At 41.3% G+C, this 21,130-nt stretch overlaps 1 protein-coding gene across 1 annotated transcript in view; it reads left to right on the top strand.

Annotated features, from left to right (window-relative positions):
• The window catches only part of RFTN2 (raftlin family member 2), a 483,996-nt gene that overhangs the window by 330,056 nt on the left and 132,810 nt on the right, over nt 1-21,130 (top strand). Inside the window, exon 5 of the mRNA XM_069615738.1 lies at nt 3,448-3,651. Within this exon, the coding sequence (XP_069471839.1) occupies nt 3,448-3,651 (204 nt within the window). The remainder of the gene's footprint in view (nt 1-3,447; nt 3,652-21,130) is intronic.

The raw sequence follows: 21,130 nt of genomic DNA, 5'->3' as shown, positions 1-21,130 counted from the left end.
AAACCAAACACAAGCAAAATCTACAGCACAACAAACCGCACAAACTTCACTACATTGCAACAACAAACCAAAGGTGTTAAACAGTAGTAGCTTATTGGTGAGTCAACAAGAGATTTCACAACACAAAGGAACTGATGGTATATTAGTGTTCTTTTAATTGTTCCAGTTGTCCAATTTACACGAAAGTGTTAATTCACACTTGATGTATGCATTGGATTTTCCATATATATAGTTTCAATTTGAGATTAAAATCTCTTCTTTGTGTTTATTCACACATTTTATGATTCTCCCTTTAAAGACTCTCATAAGTGTTTAGGCATACATGTTATCATTCTCTCGAAACGTGTTTCACCATTCTGTTGTGTGAATGCTTCTTCAGGAGAGAAGAAGTACAATTCTTTGGTAAACTGCTGTAAGCAAATGCTGGTTGATGCCAAAAGTAATAATGTTGCACATTTTCAATCACAATATTTTTTAGTCTATATTGCGTCTATGTTGAAGAAAGATTTCTAATGCACATATATATCCTGATGGTGTTTTGTAGTAAGGACATAATCCGCCTGTTGTCCTGATGCTTCTGTTGGGAAGACAGTTTACCAAAGGATTGTAACTTCTTATATTAATCTTTAATTTCAAAAGAGAGAATCATAAGATGTGTGAAAAAACACAAAGAAGAGACTTTAATCTCAAATTGAAACTATATATATATATATATGGAAAATCCAATATGTACAACAACACTTTTGTGTAAATTGGACAACTGGAACAATTAAAAGAACACTAATATGCCATCCGTTCCTTTGTGTTGTGAAATCTCTTGTTGACTAACCAATAAGCTATTACTGTTTAACACTTACTGTTCCTTTGGCTGGCACATTGAGAACTTTTCCCAATTTTTCCTTTGTCTGACAATAAATTAGTGTGGCAGCCACACTTCACTGGGAAAACTCTCTGCTTGACAACCACTCTTACAGTGAACTCTCTCTCCTTAACTCTCTCCTTACCGCTCGCTACGCTAAGCAATCCTCATCCTCCTTGACCTTTCCGCTGCTTTTGATACCGTCGATCACCCCTTACTTCTTAATACTCTTTCCTCCTTTGGCTTTAAAGGCTCAGTCCTTAACTGGCTCTCCTCTTACCTCTCCAACCGCTCATTCGCTGTCTCTTTGGTCGGTCAAACCTCCTCCACCTTCCCTCTGAACTATGGCATTCCCCAAGGCTCTGTCCTCAGACCCTTCTTATTCTCTCTCTGTACTTCACTTCTCGCTCTTTTAATCTCCTCTTTTGAAATTTCTCACCATTTGTATGCTGATGACACTCAGCTGTTCCTCTCCTTCTCTTCCTTTACCCCTGACTTACATATAAAACTCTCCTCCTGTCTTACTGCCATTAAAAACGGATGTAATCTCATTATCTCTCTCTTAATACTGACAAGACTGAGGTCCTATTCTTCCCTTCTAACACACTTCCTACTCCTTCTCCCCCTCCTTCTATTCATTTTCCTCCTTCTGATCTTCCTATTTCAACTCATGCCCAGAATTTAGGAATCTACTTTGACTCTTCTCTTTCCTTTACTTACCATATTTCCCTTACTACTCGCTCATGTCGTATTCTCCTCTTTAATATCCGTAAAGTCTGTTCTTCTCACTTTCCATGCTACCAAACTCTTAATCTCTTCCCTCATCTTTTCTCGCCTTTTCTCCTGTTCTTCTCTCTTTTCAGTCTCCCCGCCTCCCATCTCACCCTCTTAAATCCCTCTACCACTCCGCTATCCGTACCCTCTGTCTTCTCTCGCCCCATGATTCAATCTCCAACTCATTTTCCAACCTAGGCTGACTTCCTTTCCACTCCCAACTTAAATTTCACTTCATTTGTCTCGTCTTTAAATCTCTTCATGACCTTGCCCCTCCTTACCTCTCCTCTCTTCTCTCATTCTATACCCCTACTTGCTCCCTGCGCTCTGTTGATCTCTTTTTACTCTCTGTTCCCCCACCTCCTTGTGCCTCTTCTCATTTCCGCTCCTTTCAGCTCCTTGCCCCCCTACATTGGAATTCCCTTCCTTTCACTATCCGCTCCATGTCCACCTATTCCTCCTTCCGTTCCTCCTTAAAATCACTCTGTCTTCACCCCCTCTCTGACTCCTTTCCCCTTGCTCCTCTTCTTTCTCCTCCCAATACCATCTTCCTGTTCCTTTATCTTTCCGTCTCCCCTATGATCTCGACCCTCCCTACTACTCTCTTTACCCCCTTTTCCCTCTCCCTTTTTCTCTTCCCCTACCTCTCCTTTTCTCTTCCTTCTCAAATGCAAATTGTTCCACATGCTGTTTTTCTGGTTTGATTCATGTATATTATTATTGGTTCTATGTTCTATGTTTGATGTTTTCTTGTTGTTAAACTATAAAGCGCTTTGGGTTAAAGCACTATATAAACAAAAAAATACAAATACAAATGCAAACTTAAGAAGGAGGCCCCAAGCGTTAGCCCTGTTTTGGCTGCATATGAGGAAATTCACCTTTGGATCGAACTTCATACCTTTATGTTTTTTTCATAGTACTTTTATTATCTTTCAGATAACTTTTCATTTCTGAAATTAGTGGTTGCAAATACCAACCTGCACATTTAGAGAGCGGTTCTAGGATTGTTGAGTCTCACTATACTGGGATCCCGGTAGCTTAAATGCATTGTTATGGATTTTCAGAACACTGGTATTCTATTTTCATTTTGCATAAGAAATTCTGATTCATGTTTAGTAATCTATTCTCTCCCTTTGGCTTGTTCCACTTTATTTTTTAACTCCTGTAGCAGGCTTTGGTCTTGCGCTTTGTAGCTAAATTCATCTGATTATAACCAATCACATTCTTTGATATAATTATCTTTGTCTAGTATTATGATTGCTTCTCCTTTGTCAGCTTTGTGAATATTAATATTGGTATTTTTACCTAAATAACTAGAATATCTTTCTCTGATTTACTAAGGTTGTAGTAAGGTTTATCAATATCTTGTTATAATACTTTAACCTATTCTAAGAGTGTTCTCTCAAATACATTTGATTCTGGAAATGAGTATTACTAGGGAGATGAAAATTAGATACTTTATATCCATTCATACCACCTCAATGTAAATCTGATTATTGATGTTTATGACAAATATACCTCTTATTGATCTTGCTAGTGATTGAAAACGCCACTAAGTATTGCTTTACAGATGCACAAAAGCTCAGTGAACCTGGACCAAGGTTTATGTATGTAATGTAACCTATTTTTGTCAGTGCTGTCCAGTCTGGCTACTGAAGTTATTGATTGTTTTAAGTGGTCATGTTCCTCCGTAGAGCCTGATAGACCAACTATACAGCCTTTCCATGTACAAGTCTTTCAATGTACTACTGTTGTTAATGATATCCTATGTGTATCTTAATTATAAATAAAATGCTGCATTTGGTTCCTCACAGGTAATAAACTATATGCAGTTTTCAATGTTTATGAAGAGGATTCAAGTGGATGGACATATCATGAGGGAAGCCTCTCAATGAAAGTCACACGGAAAGGGACCTGCATTAGCAATATGGAAGCAGACTGGCTTGAACTGACAACATTTTATTATAAGCAAGGGCTATCTTTAATTGACTCTTTTGTGCTCTGGGATACACATCAAGGTAAGTTTTGCTAACAAAATGCTTGCTGGTAAAAATTATTAAACTGAATTGATTTTGACAACTCTTTAGTGTGCAAATAAGTGCCTTCCCTGCATTCAGATTAGATGTATGTGATATTTTAGTTTTGCAAGAAACCATTTTCTCTGGCAATAAACGATTGAAATAAATACTGTAATCTATAACATAGTTGATGAGAAAATAGAGATTATTTTTAGAAATAACCACCCTTTGCACACTCTAAAAGGCATTAGGATACAAAGGTGTTTCAAAGGCCCAATTATAATTTTTCTGCAATACATCTGACCTCAATCAAAGGATGATTTCGTGTAATGAGAATCCTTACTATATATGTGATTAAGTTTACATATTTCGAAATGTGGGTTTAGTGGTGAAGAGGGGTCCTCATATCCTGAAGGCTCACCATTAAGTGGACAGTTCCTGCATTGGTCAAAGGAGTGGGTACAGTTGTCCTTCTGCTTTCTGCTTAGTTGGGCATAACAGTACAGTCCTTCCTAATCTACTTGGAGTCTGTAGGTGCTTTTTGTCATTTTCACCCAGTCATTACACACTTGAATCATTTACAAAAGGAAGAAACTGCTAACGGAACACTTTCTCTACAACTGCCTTGGCACCTAAAGTCTTAGACCCTTTTCCCAACTGATAGTAAAATGATCTTCTGCTAACTCTGAAAAGCGGGTGACAAAGAACACCTTTTTGCTCTATGACATTTTTTCCCTTTGGATTGATTGTGATATGGCAACTGAGGGCAGGCATCCATTATTTATTTAATTAGTCTTTGTTTATTAGTAATGTTTTCTATAGTATAGACCACACCAAGGCTCCGGTGTGAATAAACTCTGCTGAAGTCTTTGTACGAATATTCAGAATGGGCTCTTTTACATTTCCTAGTAGTTTTCAAATAAAGAAATAGTACCAACCTCAAGCAGACAAACATTGTAGAAATACTAGTAGTAGTACTAAAACCAGCAGTATTCCAAATAGTAGTAGTAAAACTATGCCAGTGGTAGAACTGCTATCAGCAGTGGTAGTAGGAAAAAGTAATTGTCAAATTAGTGGCAGCAGTAGAACTAATTGTTAGTGTTGTAGAAGCAGTAGTACTACTGCTAAGTAAAAATAAAACTGTTAAAAATGCTAGAAGCAGCACAATTACTAATAGTAGTTGTAGGATAACTAGCTGTCCCAGTAGTAGTAGCAGTACTAGTAGTAGTAATGGTAGTAGTAAGAGTAGAACAGGTATTCCTACTCACACCTTTAGCATTAGTATTGGTATTCATGAAACTGTTAGCAGTACTAGTATTAGAAGTATTACTAATGGTAGTACTAAAATTAATACAATCATAATAGTAGTAGTAGTTCTAACATTAGTTACAGTTGTACAGGCAGTAGTAGACATCACACGTTTAGCAATGATGATACTATAGTTGTAGTAGTATGGGTAATAGTAGTAGTACTATTGCTAGTAGTTAGCAGGGAGTAAATTAACTGTCATGTAAGGGTATGATACTGTGAGAGTGTGTTTCAATCGGCGTGAGTCCTGGCAAGAGAGGATTGGAGATGTTTGCAGGTATGACTAAAACATATTTTTCAAAAATATATTTTTGTATGACTAAAACTTGCATAGTCAGTAGCTAGCTTTAGTGCTCTAAACTCCATTTTCTTCTTTTAAGCTGCAAGGTCCTGAAACAAACATAGGCGCTAATTGATGCTGTGCAAATATAATATACAAACAAAATCATGCAATATCGGTTGCCGGTTAAATCATCAATTGAAAGAGTAGCGTGCTCTGGCATATACAAATTATACACATTAATAAACCCTGTGCAAATAGCTGCCAAGATGAAGTCAAGAATACAATAAAGAAAGGGGCAGGGTAAGATCAATGTTAAAACAGGTGTCAATAGGATGGAATTGGGAGTTGCGGTAAGGGGAAGCCTTTCAAAGTGGAGAGATATAAAGACCTTAACAGGAGGAGTGAGTAGGAAAATGTGCTCAACAAAAAGAAGTCAGTGAGACAAGAGCTAGTGGTCGAAAGCTATAGTAGACATATAGCACCAAGTCAGAAAATGTGAGATCGAGTGGGAAGGGGAAAAGAGAGCAGAAGAGAAGGAAGACAGAGAAGAAATCAAACAATCAAGTACAAAAACAGGTTCATGGGTTACACAAGATGCTCCGGAATTAACAATGTGGCCTACACACCAAACAGCATAGCCATTGGGATTAAACTGTAGGTGGCTTCCAGCATGGTTGGTAAACAGGGGAAAGTCTCATAAACCATTAGAGCAATAAGAGGTGAAAAGGGTTACTGGATGTTAGGGGACGCAGAGCTATCTTCCTTAGCTATTGTCATGTGGCTAGTGCTAGAGGAAATGATTTCAGAGTTGGAAATCAGATGGGCTGATTACTTATTGGATTTATTTCCACCCTGAGTTCTGGATCCATTAACTGAATAGATAGCTACATTAACTGTTTTTCTGATTGGAATCAACTGTCAATGTGCCATGTAGGAGTTTGGACTGTGTGCACTTTGAACTGAGGGACTCGGGAGTAAGGGCCCCCTACTATTTCCATAGGTGGCCATCTTCACTTATAGCCTTTAAAAAAAGGCTTAGTACCACATATCCAGGATGGCCATAACGTTCAAGGCCGCTCAGGTGAGTGGGGTGAGGGGACGGTACATTTCTGAGGTGAACTGTATCTAACTGTGAATCTGGTTGACCTCTTCACAGAAATTCAATCGTTTATTTTTACTCAGTAGAGGATCCAACATATCATGTATCTGTTTTCCCGTCCTCAGGGAATATGTAAGATATCTTGAACTTTAAAATGATGCATTAAGCAGTTAGCATAGGTTAGAGCCAGACTGACTCCCTTGGCAGTCCTGTCAATTAGAGGTATTATTTGAGAATACACATACAATGTGTCCCTCCTGCGTCTCTTGCAGCCCCACGTTCCTGCCTGAGCCCTAACAAGCAACATTGAATATAGAAAGGGTGCTGTGACTAACTGGCAAGTCAAAATAACATACATGTTGGATGCACATATACTTCCATAGTGACCGCACCTAATACTGGGCCAGTCTTCAATTAAACATGGGAAATTTAATGCAATTTCTTCAATTGTTGAAACAAAACTTGGAATGTCTCCCCAATAATGAATTTTCATCTTAACCTAACAAATCCTGGTCGAACATATTATTATGTTATGCTTTAAAAATGTTGGCCATATTAAAAATGATATATTGGCATTATTTCTTTTTAAAGTTCCTATGGGAAATATTCTTAAAAATGAGGCTCAAAGACCTGATTTTCAAGGACTTGTATGCTGCCATTTTGTCAGCATAAACAGTTTCAGTTGTTTATGTTAATGCTGTGCTCTTGTGGCAACAATCAAGCAAACGCCACCTACTGCTTTTGCTTATTGTTGCCGCCGAGAAGAGAAGCTCATATGCCTGTTTGGATGGCGGTGGCTCATTGTGAGGTTACAGCAGTTGGAGAGCAGTGCAGTTTTCAATATGCAGGCAGCAGCAGCCTGTTCTCCTGCCACACATCCAGCGAGCCATAGTCCTCTGGCAACCACATCAGCCAGAGCTATGTTGCTTTTGTGCGCTATAAATGCACAACACACACCCAGCCACTCTCCCTGTGCACACTCACTTTTAACAGTCTAATAGAAGTCCTCTGTCTCACATTCAGTTTCACAGGAGGCTGTCACAACCCCATGCCCACTCTCATTCACGCCACTGCTGGGCTACATGCAACGCAGCAGTACCATTCGCCAGTTAATAAAAGGGACAGATTGATAATTCACTACAGTTCTCTGTATAACTACATTGGATATAAAGGAATAAAACTGCACACCAGAAGCAGTTACTTTAGCTAATGCAGTTCAATTAGTATAACCATTATAGTTAATTGGGGGGATTTACCCCAGCACAGTCGCCACAGCTACTACCATTCACCTCACATTGCCACAGAAGGTTTGCATCAAAATACAGGGCTCCCCGGTTCTGCCCCTGTATATACAATTAACCATTAACAGCAGCCAGCTGCTGCAGCCCCACAAGTTCCCCACACATCCTTCTCCCCTCCACTCTGCTCACCCTTACGGCAGGATCTCGCTAAAAATGAGCACAGCGTTAATCTCCTGCATGGCTAGTGATGTGAATGAAACACGGTGAACAGTCACACAGTGCTAAACCAGAACACTGAATAGATTCAAGCCGCACCCCCAAGTCAGCATAACAGAGTAACAGTTGTTGACGAAAAACCGAGATCACACGGGAGCCGCTTCTGAATCCAATCAAGTGAACATCAAACTAACATTTAATGAATTAATTATAGGACCATAACAATATAACTGTAATTCAAGGTGAATATTAGAAGCTGTACTAACCCAATGCTAATTAAGAGACAATTTGGCAAAGGTATGAATTTTAGATAAAAATCTGACATATCAGTCTTGTTATGAATATATGATCTCACTGTTAATACATATGCAATGATTTCTAGATACCGTAGATGTGATACTCCAAACTGTTGTCCGGGGAGGGGTTTCATACATGAAAAAAGATAACAATGGGAGGAGATTAAGCCATGTATCAAAAAGCACAAGTAGTTTTAATATTAATCTTTGAGTATAGTTGCAGAAGAATGAACCAATCTGTGTGTGAATGTTTGTCGTCACAATTAGGGTGATTTAAGGCATTAAACACGCCCACAAGCTTCTCTGCTCTGCTCTCTGGCAGCAATAAGCGAAAGTTCCCATTAGGGGTTTTTTGCTTGATTGTTGCTGTGAGAGCACAGCATTAACACAAACAACTGAAAGTGTTAATGCTGACAAAATGGTCGCGTCCAAATCCTTGAAAATCAGGTTTTTGAGCCTCTTTTTGAAAAAATGTTGCCAATATATCATTTTTAATGTGGCCAACATTTTTAAAACATAACATTTTTCAGTGAACTATCCCTTTAATGATTTCTACCCAAATATGAAGATGCTAAGATTGATTGCAAAATACTCAATCTATATGGTTCATAAAATACCACATAAATATCATACAAAGTTACCTGGATTACAAATTAACAGTTTCATGCTGTTTGTAACCCTGCTTCCACTATCAGAAGTGGAAGTTCTGCTATATTTAACAAGGAGAAAAAGCACTTAACCGGCTGTCCAACCTTTTCACAATTCCGCCTAATGAAATGACCATGAAAGACCTAGTTGAATAAAAATAAACAACCTGGGCAAGGCGGGTCAATAAGCGGAACCACTCTGCACCTATATATCAGAAACATGTGTGCAAAATACAAATACAAAATAATGCCATAAAAGAAACCTATATAGCACAACACGTGTGTAAAAAATAAAACATGACAAGTAATATGCATTGATGTAAAAAAAAAACACATGAGAAAACCTGGAAAAACCATTGAAAACATTTACTGGCACATAGGTCACTAAAATGTGTGATAACTTCTCATGAATGATGTTCAAACCAAAATACAGTATACTGTGTATACAAACTCAAAGAACTGAGACAGCAAACATAAGACAAAAGATCAACTATGACATGTGATTTATCATTTTTTGCTTGTTCAAATGTGTACTGATTTAATTACCTATCCAGTAAAACATTTGAAAAGTGCAAAATCATTTTTTTAAGAAATACCTAATAGAAATATTTTGGTTCATAGAAATGATTGAAAAATAGTCAACATGTAAAATATATATATATTTTTTACTCTTTTTATTGGCATTTCGTGAACAAAGAAAAACTGGACATTGAATACTTAAACTAAACAGACAATAAAGAAAGCTTAAAGAAAGAAAAATACAACATGGGATGCATTGTAGTTTGAGCACAGAGTGTTCATTATCTCAGTCCAATGTCTTGAGTCTTGCTGGGTTGGGTTCGTTATCGGTCCATCCTTCCCCCTACCCTGAGGGATGTTTGTCAGGGTTTTTCAACCAGGTTGCCTTCTTATCAATTCTATGACCAACTTGTATGTATTTGTGCCCTTGGCATGGCTATGGGTATAGGTGGTCCTTCTCTCCGCATTATGGTATTTAGTCGTTTTTAGGGGTAGTTCCTTCTACGGTGCTGGGGTCTCTCCCTCCTCCTGACTCAGTAAGTAATGTACGGGTCCCAAATATTGGATGGGGCAGAGCGATAGAACGTTAAGCCCCTATATCTGTCTCCATGTCTTTTCACCTTACTACATCCACCAGCCAGTGCTCTATTTTAGGGGACCCTGGGCCCTTCCAGTGTATTGCCACTCTTCTTTTTGCCAACAGCAGGAGTAGCCCAGTTAGTCGTCTCCTTCCCTTCGGGATGGGTTTGGTGTATCCCAGGAGAGCTGTCATGGGATTTAGTTCCATCCCCATACCAATAATTTCCCCTATAACTTTGTATACCGCCGTCCAGAAGGTATATACTGTGAGGCACCCCCATGCCATGTGCAGGAAGTCGGCTCTTGGCTCATTGCATCTACTGCAGTTGGTGGATGCCTCTGGGAAGTAGCTGTGAAGCTGTACAGGGGTGTAGTAGAATTGATGTAGATATTTCCAATGTATTAGTTTGTATCTGGCATTTATCGCAGTGTTTTTGGTTCCCAAACAGCAGTATTTCCACTCCCCCATGGTTATTTTGTGTCCCAGCGAGTGCTCCCACCTCTCCCTAGGGGACACCACCTGTGGCTTAGATTCCTGACACATGGCGTACATGACCGAGACCACCCTCCTGTGCTGCCCCCCAAAATCATCCTGTCTAGTATTGGTGCCACTGGTGGTTGCTCTGGGGAGGTTAGAAATATCTTCTGAAGGGTTACTTTCAGCCTGTCATATAGAAACATATCCAGGGGACTAAGGTCCCCCGTTGTCTTTAATTCTTCTAATGTGATGTATCTCCCTTCGGGGAACAGGCCGCAGAATTTGTGCACTTCCAGTCTCTGCATGGAATTAACAAAGCCTTTTTCTGAGGTGAATGGGTTACCCGGGGTGAAAACTAGCAGCGGTTCCCGGGAGTAAAGGACCTGCGCCCTTGGTTTGTGTTCTATGCGTGTCCAACCGGCACATGTGAGCTCCACCATATTTCTAGCTCGACGTCCTGTTGGGGGTGGTGAGAACACTGGATCAGAACAGGAAGGGAGCCGCGAGTGCCCTTTCTATCTCTACGTGCCTCCTCTCTTTTTGACCTCGAATCAATAAAGGGCAAACCCGGCTTGCGCCACAGTGTACTAAATCTCCAGGTCTGGTACCGCTAACTCTCCCCTATGTATTGGTGCTGTCAATTTGTCCCACAAGACTCTAGGCTGCTTGCCGGCCCAGTTGAATTGAGTGACCTGGAAGTAGTCTGTGGAGAACAATATGGGCACATTAAGGAACACATATAAAAATCGGGGGAGCACCACCATTTTAATCAGGGAGATCCTGCTGTATAGGTTGAGTGGTAAACTCTTTAACCTAGTGGCTGCCTCTTTCGCCTGGTCAAGTACTTTTTGATAGTTACTTTCGAATATTGTGGGCATATCTCAAGCTATCGTGACCCCCAGGTAGCGGGTTTGGTAAAAGAACATTTTTGAAACATAACAAATGCTGCTTACACCCACATTATTACAATCGCCAAAAAATGAAACTTAAAATAAAAATTCAAACCACAAATCTTAAAATACCAATCAACATGTTAGTTAGGAATCATAAATATAGAAAATGTTCCAGTCCAAATGTTAATTCACGACGAGAGATTGGCAACTTTTTAAGGTGTAAATCCAGCATGTTTCCCATTGGCGGAAACGTATGTCTCTATCTCTCTGTCTTGCATGATGTGGATCTGATCCACACCTAGGCTTCTGAGCTGACGTATCTTGTTGGTCCATGAAGTTGCAGGCTACCGTTGATATCATATTTCTGGTTTATATAGCTGGTTTATGTTCAAAGATTTGTGTTGTGAATGCTCCTGTAGTTTCACCTATTTAAACCTTCCCACATGGGCACCTAAAATTGCATATTAAATACCTGCTGGAATAAGTGGTGTACTGCTTAGTTTTGATTTTCATTCCTGTTTGCGGATGTAATGTAATATGTTTTGATCATGTTGCTACCACATATGCAGCTTAAATAAGGGGCAGTTCCAACACCATCATGCAGAATATAGACCAGCCTCATCCATGATGTTCACAGTGGGGTGTACATAACAATCACTGGTGTGTACATAATAATCATTGGTGTATTCTACCTTTTAGATGAAATCAGTATTACCTTTCACATGATGTAAGACATGAGTAATACACTTTTTAGAACAAAATCACCATAACTCACAGCATCATATATTAGTGCTTCCAAAGTCAAGTTGTCTTTCCTTGGGAATTTTTTTTTGACCTGTAATGTAATCTGCTGCAAAGATGACACTTCATGCTGAATCAGAAATCCAATGTTGAGTGGACTCAGGCTCATTCTTCTGTGTGTAGCTTTGAGCGGCCCAAGAGATCACCTAAATATAAGCTCGCCCCACCTTCTCCCTCACATGGGTTTGCACCAATGTGGAATGTTTGTTCAAGGATGGAAAATTGTATATTAGGTAGTTGGGACATTGTATCTGTAGAGCCACTGCTGGCTGGAGTCAAGGGCTTGTGAATGAATAAAATGTTCAGAGAGTCTCATTACATGTTGTGCCAATCAGGACTACTGCAAGGCTAGCTACATATGCACTGAGCACTGCATCATGCATCATGTCTGTTACATAGATCTGTTGGACGTCACCGACCTTGAGGACAGGGTTAACATACCTGTGGCATGCCAGAGACATGTGGACCATCACATTTACATTGAAACCCAGCTAGATGCTATACTGGATGAAGGATATTGTCAGCCAAGTAACCCAAAGCAGCCTTAAGTGTAGCAATGTTTAGGCTAATATTGTGAAATCGCCCTGGACTTCCTCCCTGATGCCAATAAAAACATTCTTCAACATGGTGCCACAGATGCTTAGTTGTAATCAACACCCTTTTAATGAACATATTGTTAACCACAAGTGTTCTTCTGCACCTCTCCACCCACTGAATTCAGCCCAAAGCCCCTTCACAAATGCCCCAGATTTCACCCCAACTGATCACTTCACTCTCTTTCCCTCTCCAGATTTCACTTCAACGCCCCCTTTTCCCCTCCCCACATTTTACCCCAAAATACCCCTCAACCAAAGAGTGATGGTCAATGTCATGCCAAGCCATTATTTACGATGTTCTTCCTTCCCTTGTGGCCTGGGACCTGGTTGATGTGAACATTGTGTTGAGCGACCTGGATGGCTGCTAATCACAGAATCATTAGTTTTGTTTGGGAAGGCATGGGATTTATGGCCGCTACGCACTGAAATTGGGCCATGGCCTACTCTGTTCTCTCCAAGGTGCCAGAGAGCAGCTGAAAGTCATGGTTGGTGGCCTCAGTACACTCCTTCATGATAGGGGAAATATGCGGCCCTGTTTTATTGCCATGCACTGTGAATACCGTCTTGAATGTCCCACAGCAAATGTAAGTGTTCATTGGATATGTCCTCCTGATGTTGAAGGTGATTCTCCATCTCTCAGAGGTGCATGATGAGGGCCTAGCGGTGGACCTCACTGCTTTCAACATAAAGGAGGCATTGATTAAAATGTGCAACATCCCGGAACCATACATATGGATCACAACAACAAACATTGCACATTTACTTTAGAAAACTTGTCAGCACATCTTTCATAATTCAATGTATACATTCCTCAATGTATTATTATTAAAAGTGAATCACGAAAATATATTCTTGATCATTCTCTATACATATAATATAATCTGTTAATGTATCTATTTACAGCACACACAAATACAAAACTACATTTCTTAAAATACAGGAAAGATACATTAATGAAATCTATTATTTCAGCCATTACAAATCTCGCAGAGTTGGCAAAATATGTTTAATGCTTGTCTCAAATCCTCAGGGTAAGAGCCATGCACTGCAAAGCAAAATAAATCACATGGCTAATGAACATTAATTAATCAGTACTGAGTGTGCTGGCCAGGATGCAGCAATATATTAGTAACATCTACCGCCTAAATCCCATGTTGAGCAGGAGATGGACCTCACTCCTGTCATCAAGGTCTGCTGCGCCATGAGTTGGCCTGGAATCTGCTACCTGCTGTACAAGACAAACAAGATGATGATTGCCATTTGGGTCCTGGTCGTCCGGGTACCAAGCCCCCATGTCCCTTTGGTCTCCATTTGTGTCATTTATGCAGACACCTGTTGGTGTTGAAAGTGGGTGGCAGCATCCTTCTCCATTATGTCATCTCTAATGTCCTGTTCCGATGAAGGGGTGAGGTGGAGGATATCCTTGCTCACCTCTGCAGCCACAACACGTGTCCCCACTAGATGGCCCACCAGGAGTAGTTGTATAGTTCTGGCTGTGCTGGGTGACTTTGCAATGCCGAGTGCAGGCTACTCTGGCTGCTCTGGCATTGCTGGCTGCACGGACCGTGTTGCCTGTGTCGGCTGGGCTGGCTAAGCTGACTGGGCAGGGATCTTTTCCTTCCCTGCCTTTCCTTTAGTGGCAGATGTTTTGTGGCCTTGTTCCTTTTTATTGCTAATTGTGCAGTGGTGTTTGTAGAAGTGATGGGGGCACAGATGCCTGATGCCAAAAGAGAGGTGTCAGTTTGCTGGGAGCCCAATGGTCCCTTTTGATCACCTAACGTGTCCTCCATGGATACGCATAAGTAACAAGTGGTCAGTTGTTTTGCACTGAACGGCTGCTCTCATGCGTAAAATACATTTGCAGAGCATGCCTGATTGTCGTCAGGTACTACATCGGTTAGGCCTGCATGTGTGTCTAGGTTTGTCGTAGTGACATGACATATCCCTGTCACTGTAGTATGGGGTCATATACGTGGTCACTATTGTAGTGTCATGATTTAGAGTGCCTACTGGTGGATTATATGGCAGCATGGGTCCTGATTGGGGTGCATGGAAGTGATACTGCTTGTATATGTACTCTGCATATTAAATTGCTGGTGCTTATTTGTGCATTCATTGTAGCATTTAATGCATATGTGTGTGGGTTTTGGCTGAGATAGGACAATGTCTGGGAGGCTATACTTTCTTCATATCGAGGACAAGGCCTTAGCACTAGTTATTGTGGCCATTGTAAATAGATCGTTTCAGGAGGGTGTTTTCTTGGATTGCCTAAAGAAGACGTGGGTCAACGCCTTGTTGAAGATGTCTTCTTTGGATCCTTTCCTATGCTTCAACGACAGGCCAATGGCTAATGCCCCCTTCTTGTTGGAGATTATGGATAAAATAGATGGCTTCCTCTCAACATCAGAAGAACACAAACTACTTTGGGACAGGGAATCCGGCTTTAACCCTGGTAGAGGTATTGAGACTGTTCTACTCAATCTGAGGGACAACCTTCATCATATGTAGTTCGGCAGTTCCAGCGTTGGCTGCGTTTTACATAGTGGATCATTCAATTCTTAAGGAAAGATTGGAGACTGTGATAGGGCACAAGCCTATTTCAATAAAAGGAGGTGCACCTTTTTTACAGGGAAGAGCCTCCATAGCCACACCTTACCCCTTTGAATCCTCCTCTGCTTTTTTGGAGTGAGGAGTCCCCTATGGATCCGGTTTCCTCCCAACTTTATTCAATGTTTATTTAAATCCTCTGCACAATATGCTGAGTCAGGAAGGGATCCTTTCACACCTATACAGATGATATCCAGGTCCTGGTTAGATTGATGGAAAGTGTAGAAAATAGTCTTGCCTGAATACACACACTGTTTTATTCTATTGGAGCCTGAATCTGGACCAACTGGTTAAGCCTAAACCAAGCAAAAACTGAGTTTATGATAATTTCATCAGATCTGTTCAGTACCAAACTAAACCAACTACATCTCGGGATCCCTATCACCAGCACGTGCATAAAACCCTAAGATAAAGATCCGTGGGCATCTTGCTGGATGCGTCTCTCTCGATGGATGCACAATCAAAGGCTATTATGAGCTTTTCTAACTTTTGACTAATGCTACTAAGACAAATTAAGCCTTTTTAACTGAAGCCAATGACACCAGTATTGCAAGTAAGGTAAAACAAAAGAGGTGATGGCTGGAAGGTTTGGAATTAATCTCAACCTCTGGCATTGCCCTGAGCAACCTCTCAGGCCACCGTTCTCCACCTGCCGAACTATTACAGAAAGGAGAAAAACATATGCAAATCAGGCTTGGTCCCATCCCAAAAGGCGCAGTCCAGCCCGCACTGCTATCTCACATCCCTTCTGCATGAGACCAGAAGCATCCCCAGACAGGTGTCAGCCTTATTGGGTGTCATCAGTGATGAGTAGCTTGGGTCTTTGGTTCCATCAGGCACAGGACCCAGGTATGGGGATACCCGTCCCACTCGGAGTGACTGAAGCAAAAGAGGTGATGACCGGAAGGTTTAAAATTAATCTCAACCTCTGGCATCGCTCTGGGCAACCCTCCAGTCGGGATACCGCCCAACTCGTGATGAGGCCCAGAGTCTTGAAGGCCAGAAATAAGATGAATGGACACGAAGGTTGGAGAAACAATAATCTTGCCAAGGAGAATGGGTTTGTTGATATTTATAGACCGCAAAGGCGTCTTGCGATTTCCATCGAGACACATCAATACATTGCGTACAGAGGACGTTTGTCTATGTCGTGCACTGAAGTCATGACAAGGGGCGTAACATAGCACTCTGGTATGCTGGTGTCACACAGAGGGGCACGTGTTAGGATTTATTTCAGCCAGGGCATTTGAACTACGGGTGATCCATGAACGGATTACATTATCATGAAATGGCAGCTAAGAACCTGTGAGGTTCGTAGATATAAATGTCTCAAAATGTAAGGAAAGATGCATTGAAAGAAAAAATGTAATAGATTGGTATATCATCAAAAATAGATGTCTTGTCGATTGGTTGATTAAAACTCCTAAGAAAACCTCTCCTGTAAGTTAGACGTCAGATGCAGTTACACCAATAAATAACAATACTTTATTCGCCACTGATGATACAAACACCATATAATGATAAGAACAATCAGGCATGAAGGAGAATTAATGCTATTCTGCAGCTTACTTCAACTAAAGTAATAACAGGGTCAGTGTCATGAAATTTTGAACCGTAGAAAGTGACGAGGTTACAATGAAACACACAGTCGTTATCGAAGTTCATAAGCGCCAGATCAAAAAACTGCTAGACAAATTGGAGGATTTGGAAAATTGCACCTAGCATAATAAACCACACCTCTGTGCAAATTAAGAATTTGTAGTAAATGTATCATAAAATACAAATACCTTCCCAGACTGGTTACAATAGAAACTAAGAAAACATAAGGAGACATTTTCTAGGTCCTAGGAGTGTAGAAGTAAGGTGTAAAACCAAGGCGTAAGCTAATTACACCTTGGAGCTCATTTTGCTCCTAAACAAAATTTGACAGCGGGGAGCCATTATGTTAGCACTGCAACCTTTCGTCATTTGCATGGTGGAGTGCAAATGTGCAGGGCAAAAGGCGCTGTACACACACCTGTGTGTACCGCCTTTTGCCCTGCACTTTTGCACTGCCCTGTGCAAAATGAATAAACGCTGCCTGGCATCCCCCATAGCAGGCCTGTCAAACATATGCAGCCCGCCAAGACTTTTTCGGTGGCCCATGTACCCTAAACCAAATGTAAACAAGGCACTGCACTTTCCACCCTTCATCCCTCCCCCTATGCCCAAAACAACTTTCTATTGGCGGTTGACATGCTGGGGAAGGAATACAGGGCGGGAACACCTCTTTGACCTCCCTGCATGCCTGACGTTTTGAACGCTGTACACAGGGTCTGATGGAAAAGGAAGCATCATTTGTTTCCTGCGCAGCAGACTGTATCACAAATGGGACAAGCAGGTAAATGCTGGAGCAGTTCCGAGGCAATGGGTGTGGGGGAGTCAGCAAGTTGAGGGGAATAATAGCTAACTAAAAAAAGAAACATAGCAATTTATGAAATCCAAGCATGGCCGGTGCTGGTCATGTGCGACTGTGAATATAAGGAAAGCTATTTTTGCTGGTTTCCAATACCTGGGAAATCCGGCCCAACTCCAGCAATGGTGCCACAGAAATAGATACCTTACTGCCAGTTAAACATAACCTTGTGTGTGCCTCTTATGTTTGCTGTGTAATTAGCTGCAGAAATGTGATCGCCATTCCGCAAAGCTCTCTAAGGCACTGCTAACACAATGCCATAGACTACTAGAACATGGAATAGGGGTCTTTGCCATGAATGTGGCGAGGAACTGGCAGGTTAAATTCTAGGCAAACAGGTCTCGTGGAAATTGTGCCCCTGAAACAAGAGCCCATGTTAACCCCACTCAGGTAATACTAGTTTAGGAGTAGAGTATCAAAGGCCAGAGCTAGTCGAGAACATCTCTGGAAGCTATGTGGCACAAACTTGTTTTTTATTTTTAGACCATTGAAATCAACAGAAAACCTGCAAGGATGTGGGTAAGAAGGATGGAAATTAGTAAGGGATTTTTGTGGAGAACTGCCATGTAACAAAGCAGCCAGCTACCCAACAGAGCACCTCACTCACAGTACAGTACACACGTGGTGGAAGGCACAGCAGTCTGGGCAACATGAGCTATTTGACAATGCACTCCTGTCGTCGGTTTACACAAGTTGCCCGAGTGCCTTTTTATTTAGTTTCCAAGTGTGCACACACTAGCCACTCATTCAAATAAATAAACGCCCATGACAAGTGGAACACGTCACACGGCTCAATTTATCATCCCTGCGTCCAAACTTTCCCTGTGCAAGTTAGCAGGACTGGGGTAAAATAGCCGAGAACTGCAATATATCCCAACAGTATAAAAATGTACCATCCAGTGCACTTTCTCTTCAGCACTGACTCGGTTTCTACTGCTGGGAGTGGGCCATAGAGTTACTTAGCCCAACGGCTCATTGGAAATAATTTTACTTTATGCTGGGGGAATATACCATTTGCCCTTTCACATCCACTTTCCTGACCTCCCCTCCTGCACCTCCCTAGTACCTCGGACCGATTCTTCACCTCCGTCTCTTCTTCCACACGATTTCAAGAAGCCTCAGCGCTGCACTTGTGCCATACATGACCCCGGCATAAAGGTGGCAATCCAGTGTCAAGTCACAGAAAGGAACAGCTCAATCGCGGTGCAGGGTATGAGCTGAATTGACCTCAGAATAATAAATGCTTATTCCCCACCACTCTCCCCTCCCACTGTTATACCACTATTTTATGCCTAATCTTGATGCACTCGTTCTTACAGTCTCTGGCTTTACGCTCAACTGACTACTTCTATATCACATGTCAAACACTGTATCTCTATGGTCACTGTTAATATAAATTGAACATACTGTGGGCCTCATCAGCTTAGAGCTGGGGGTAAACACGCCAGAGAAATGCTGATTTTTGGCGCAATTACCACGCGGTAATACCGCCGCCGGTAATTGCGTAGAAAATTCCCCATTGGGTCCAATGGGGAATAATGTTTACCGCCCAACCCGTGATCTGGCAGTAATACCACCGGACGGGTGGGCGGTAACGGAAATAAAGTTGGGCGGTATCCCAGTCGGGATACCGTCCAACTCGTGATGAGGCCCTATGAGTGAGGCTATTTTGAATAGTGCATTACAGTGTGACCCAAATCACCTCTAGGAAGTTCTAATTTTGGCAGAGAAGGCATATTGAGATTAAATCCTTTTGCCCAGGATCACACACTTTAGGTAAGTGGTGAAGCCGGGATTTGACACCAGCCTCCACCTTAGGCACTTGGCCACGTATCTAGCTATCTCTAGGTGGTGGAAATATGTTATTTGGCATTTAAGAATACTCTGTTTTGTAGAGATTTTGTGTAAAGTACATACATTATAATAAGCCTCCTTCACAAATATATGACTCGTTTGTAGCTTTACTCTCCCAATCTTGAACAGAAGCCCACAAGTATCAAAAGGCAAAGCTTTGTCAGGCTAAAAAATAATAGCTCTCTGGGTTTTGTAAATGTACTTTAAGTCTTAAAGACACCCAGAAAAATGTACTGTGCGAAAAGGTCACCCGGTAGTAGTCGTTTAACACGCTCATGCTGCATATATAATGTGGAAAAATGGTTCTGCAATAAAGGAAATGCTTTTTGGAGTGTTAAAAGAACACACATGAAAACAAGGGAAATATGATATTTAGCAGGGTCTTGTCAGAAACAGTGGTGGCTGGTAGATTTTTTAACTGAAGGGGCGTAACTGTATGTGTCGAATATGTGGAGTGATCAAGCACGGCGAGGGAGCCCGAAAACAAATGAGGGGGGTTTAGGTGCTGTGGAGGGGTGGGGGTTTTCGGGTGTTGGCCTCGAGATAAAATAATGGGTTTATATTGTGCATTTTACAGCACTTTCTGTGACAATCGCTTAAAAAGCCACAAAGTTTGCAATCAATTTTGTAGGATTGCACATGAAAAAACCCAATAGATGCAAGTTACCAACAGGACCACTTTCCAGCGCATTTTCGTTATGCCTTTGCCCAAAACATATGCCAGTATATACCATTTTCATGCTGGCTGTGCCCATACATGTTCATGGATGCTGCACCAATACATAGTAAAAAGTAACAAATGCCATGCCCCAGTAGGAAAATAAATGCAGACCGATACCAGGCATAGGCCAAGGTCACCACGTAATAAAATGGATGTTTGCTTTACCTTTGATGCCAAGTAATAAATGCCATGTCACAATACGAATGCACCAGCCACATCGAAAGGATATGTAACTTCCTTCCGATACATTCCCACAGCAAGTTTTGGTCCATTTGAATTCTTACTTATGTGTCATCCAAACTGATCTGCTACCTTGATGTTTGCTGGTGGATGTCTCCCCCTTTCTTTTTTGCATTTGAGACTGCACTTAGCAAATGATGTCAGTACCTTTGCGTGTGATGATGTGCTTATGTATGGTGACTCTGCCAGGCATATGAGACATTTAGACGATGTTGCTGAGTCGGGTGCTCTTGGAATATGATGGCAGAGCCTGCATGTTTCAGGCTGGCCTTTAGTATGCAGAATGTTGTACCTATATTGAAACCACAACATTATTACTTAATAATACGCCTAAGTGTGAATTGTTTTTAATGTTATGGGACTGTGCCAAAGCAGTTTTCATATGACTCAAATTAATCTTGGCTCTACTGGCCACAAGGCGTACCCAACGCTCAAAAGATGGCAAATCAGAAGTAAAGAAAAATTGATGCTGAATGTCATGTTTTCAAGGATAGTTGGACCAAGGATTTCTTTGTGTTGGAACAAAACAGGAACATCCTGTGTCTGATTTGCTAGGGAAAAGTAGCTGTCTACAAGGAATACAACATTAAGCGGCATTATGCTTCAAAACATGCAATTAAATTTGACAACCTGATTGGCCAGTTTA

The sequence above is a fragment of the Ambystoma mexicanum genome, chromosome 9 (assembly GCF_040938575.1).
Source record: "Ambystoma mexicanum isolate Mex_15411 chromosome 9, UKY_AmexF1_1, whole genome shotgun sequence".
In the NCBI taxonomy this organism is placed as follows: Eukaryota; Metazoa; Chordata; class Amphibia; order Caudata; family Ambystomatidae; genus Ambystoma; species Ambystoma mexicanum.
The sequence above is the reverse complement of the archived record's forward strand: the minus strand, read 5'-3'. Positions and strand labels throughout refer to the sequence as shown.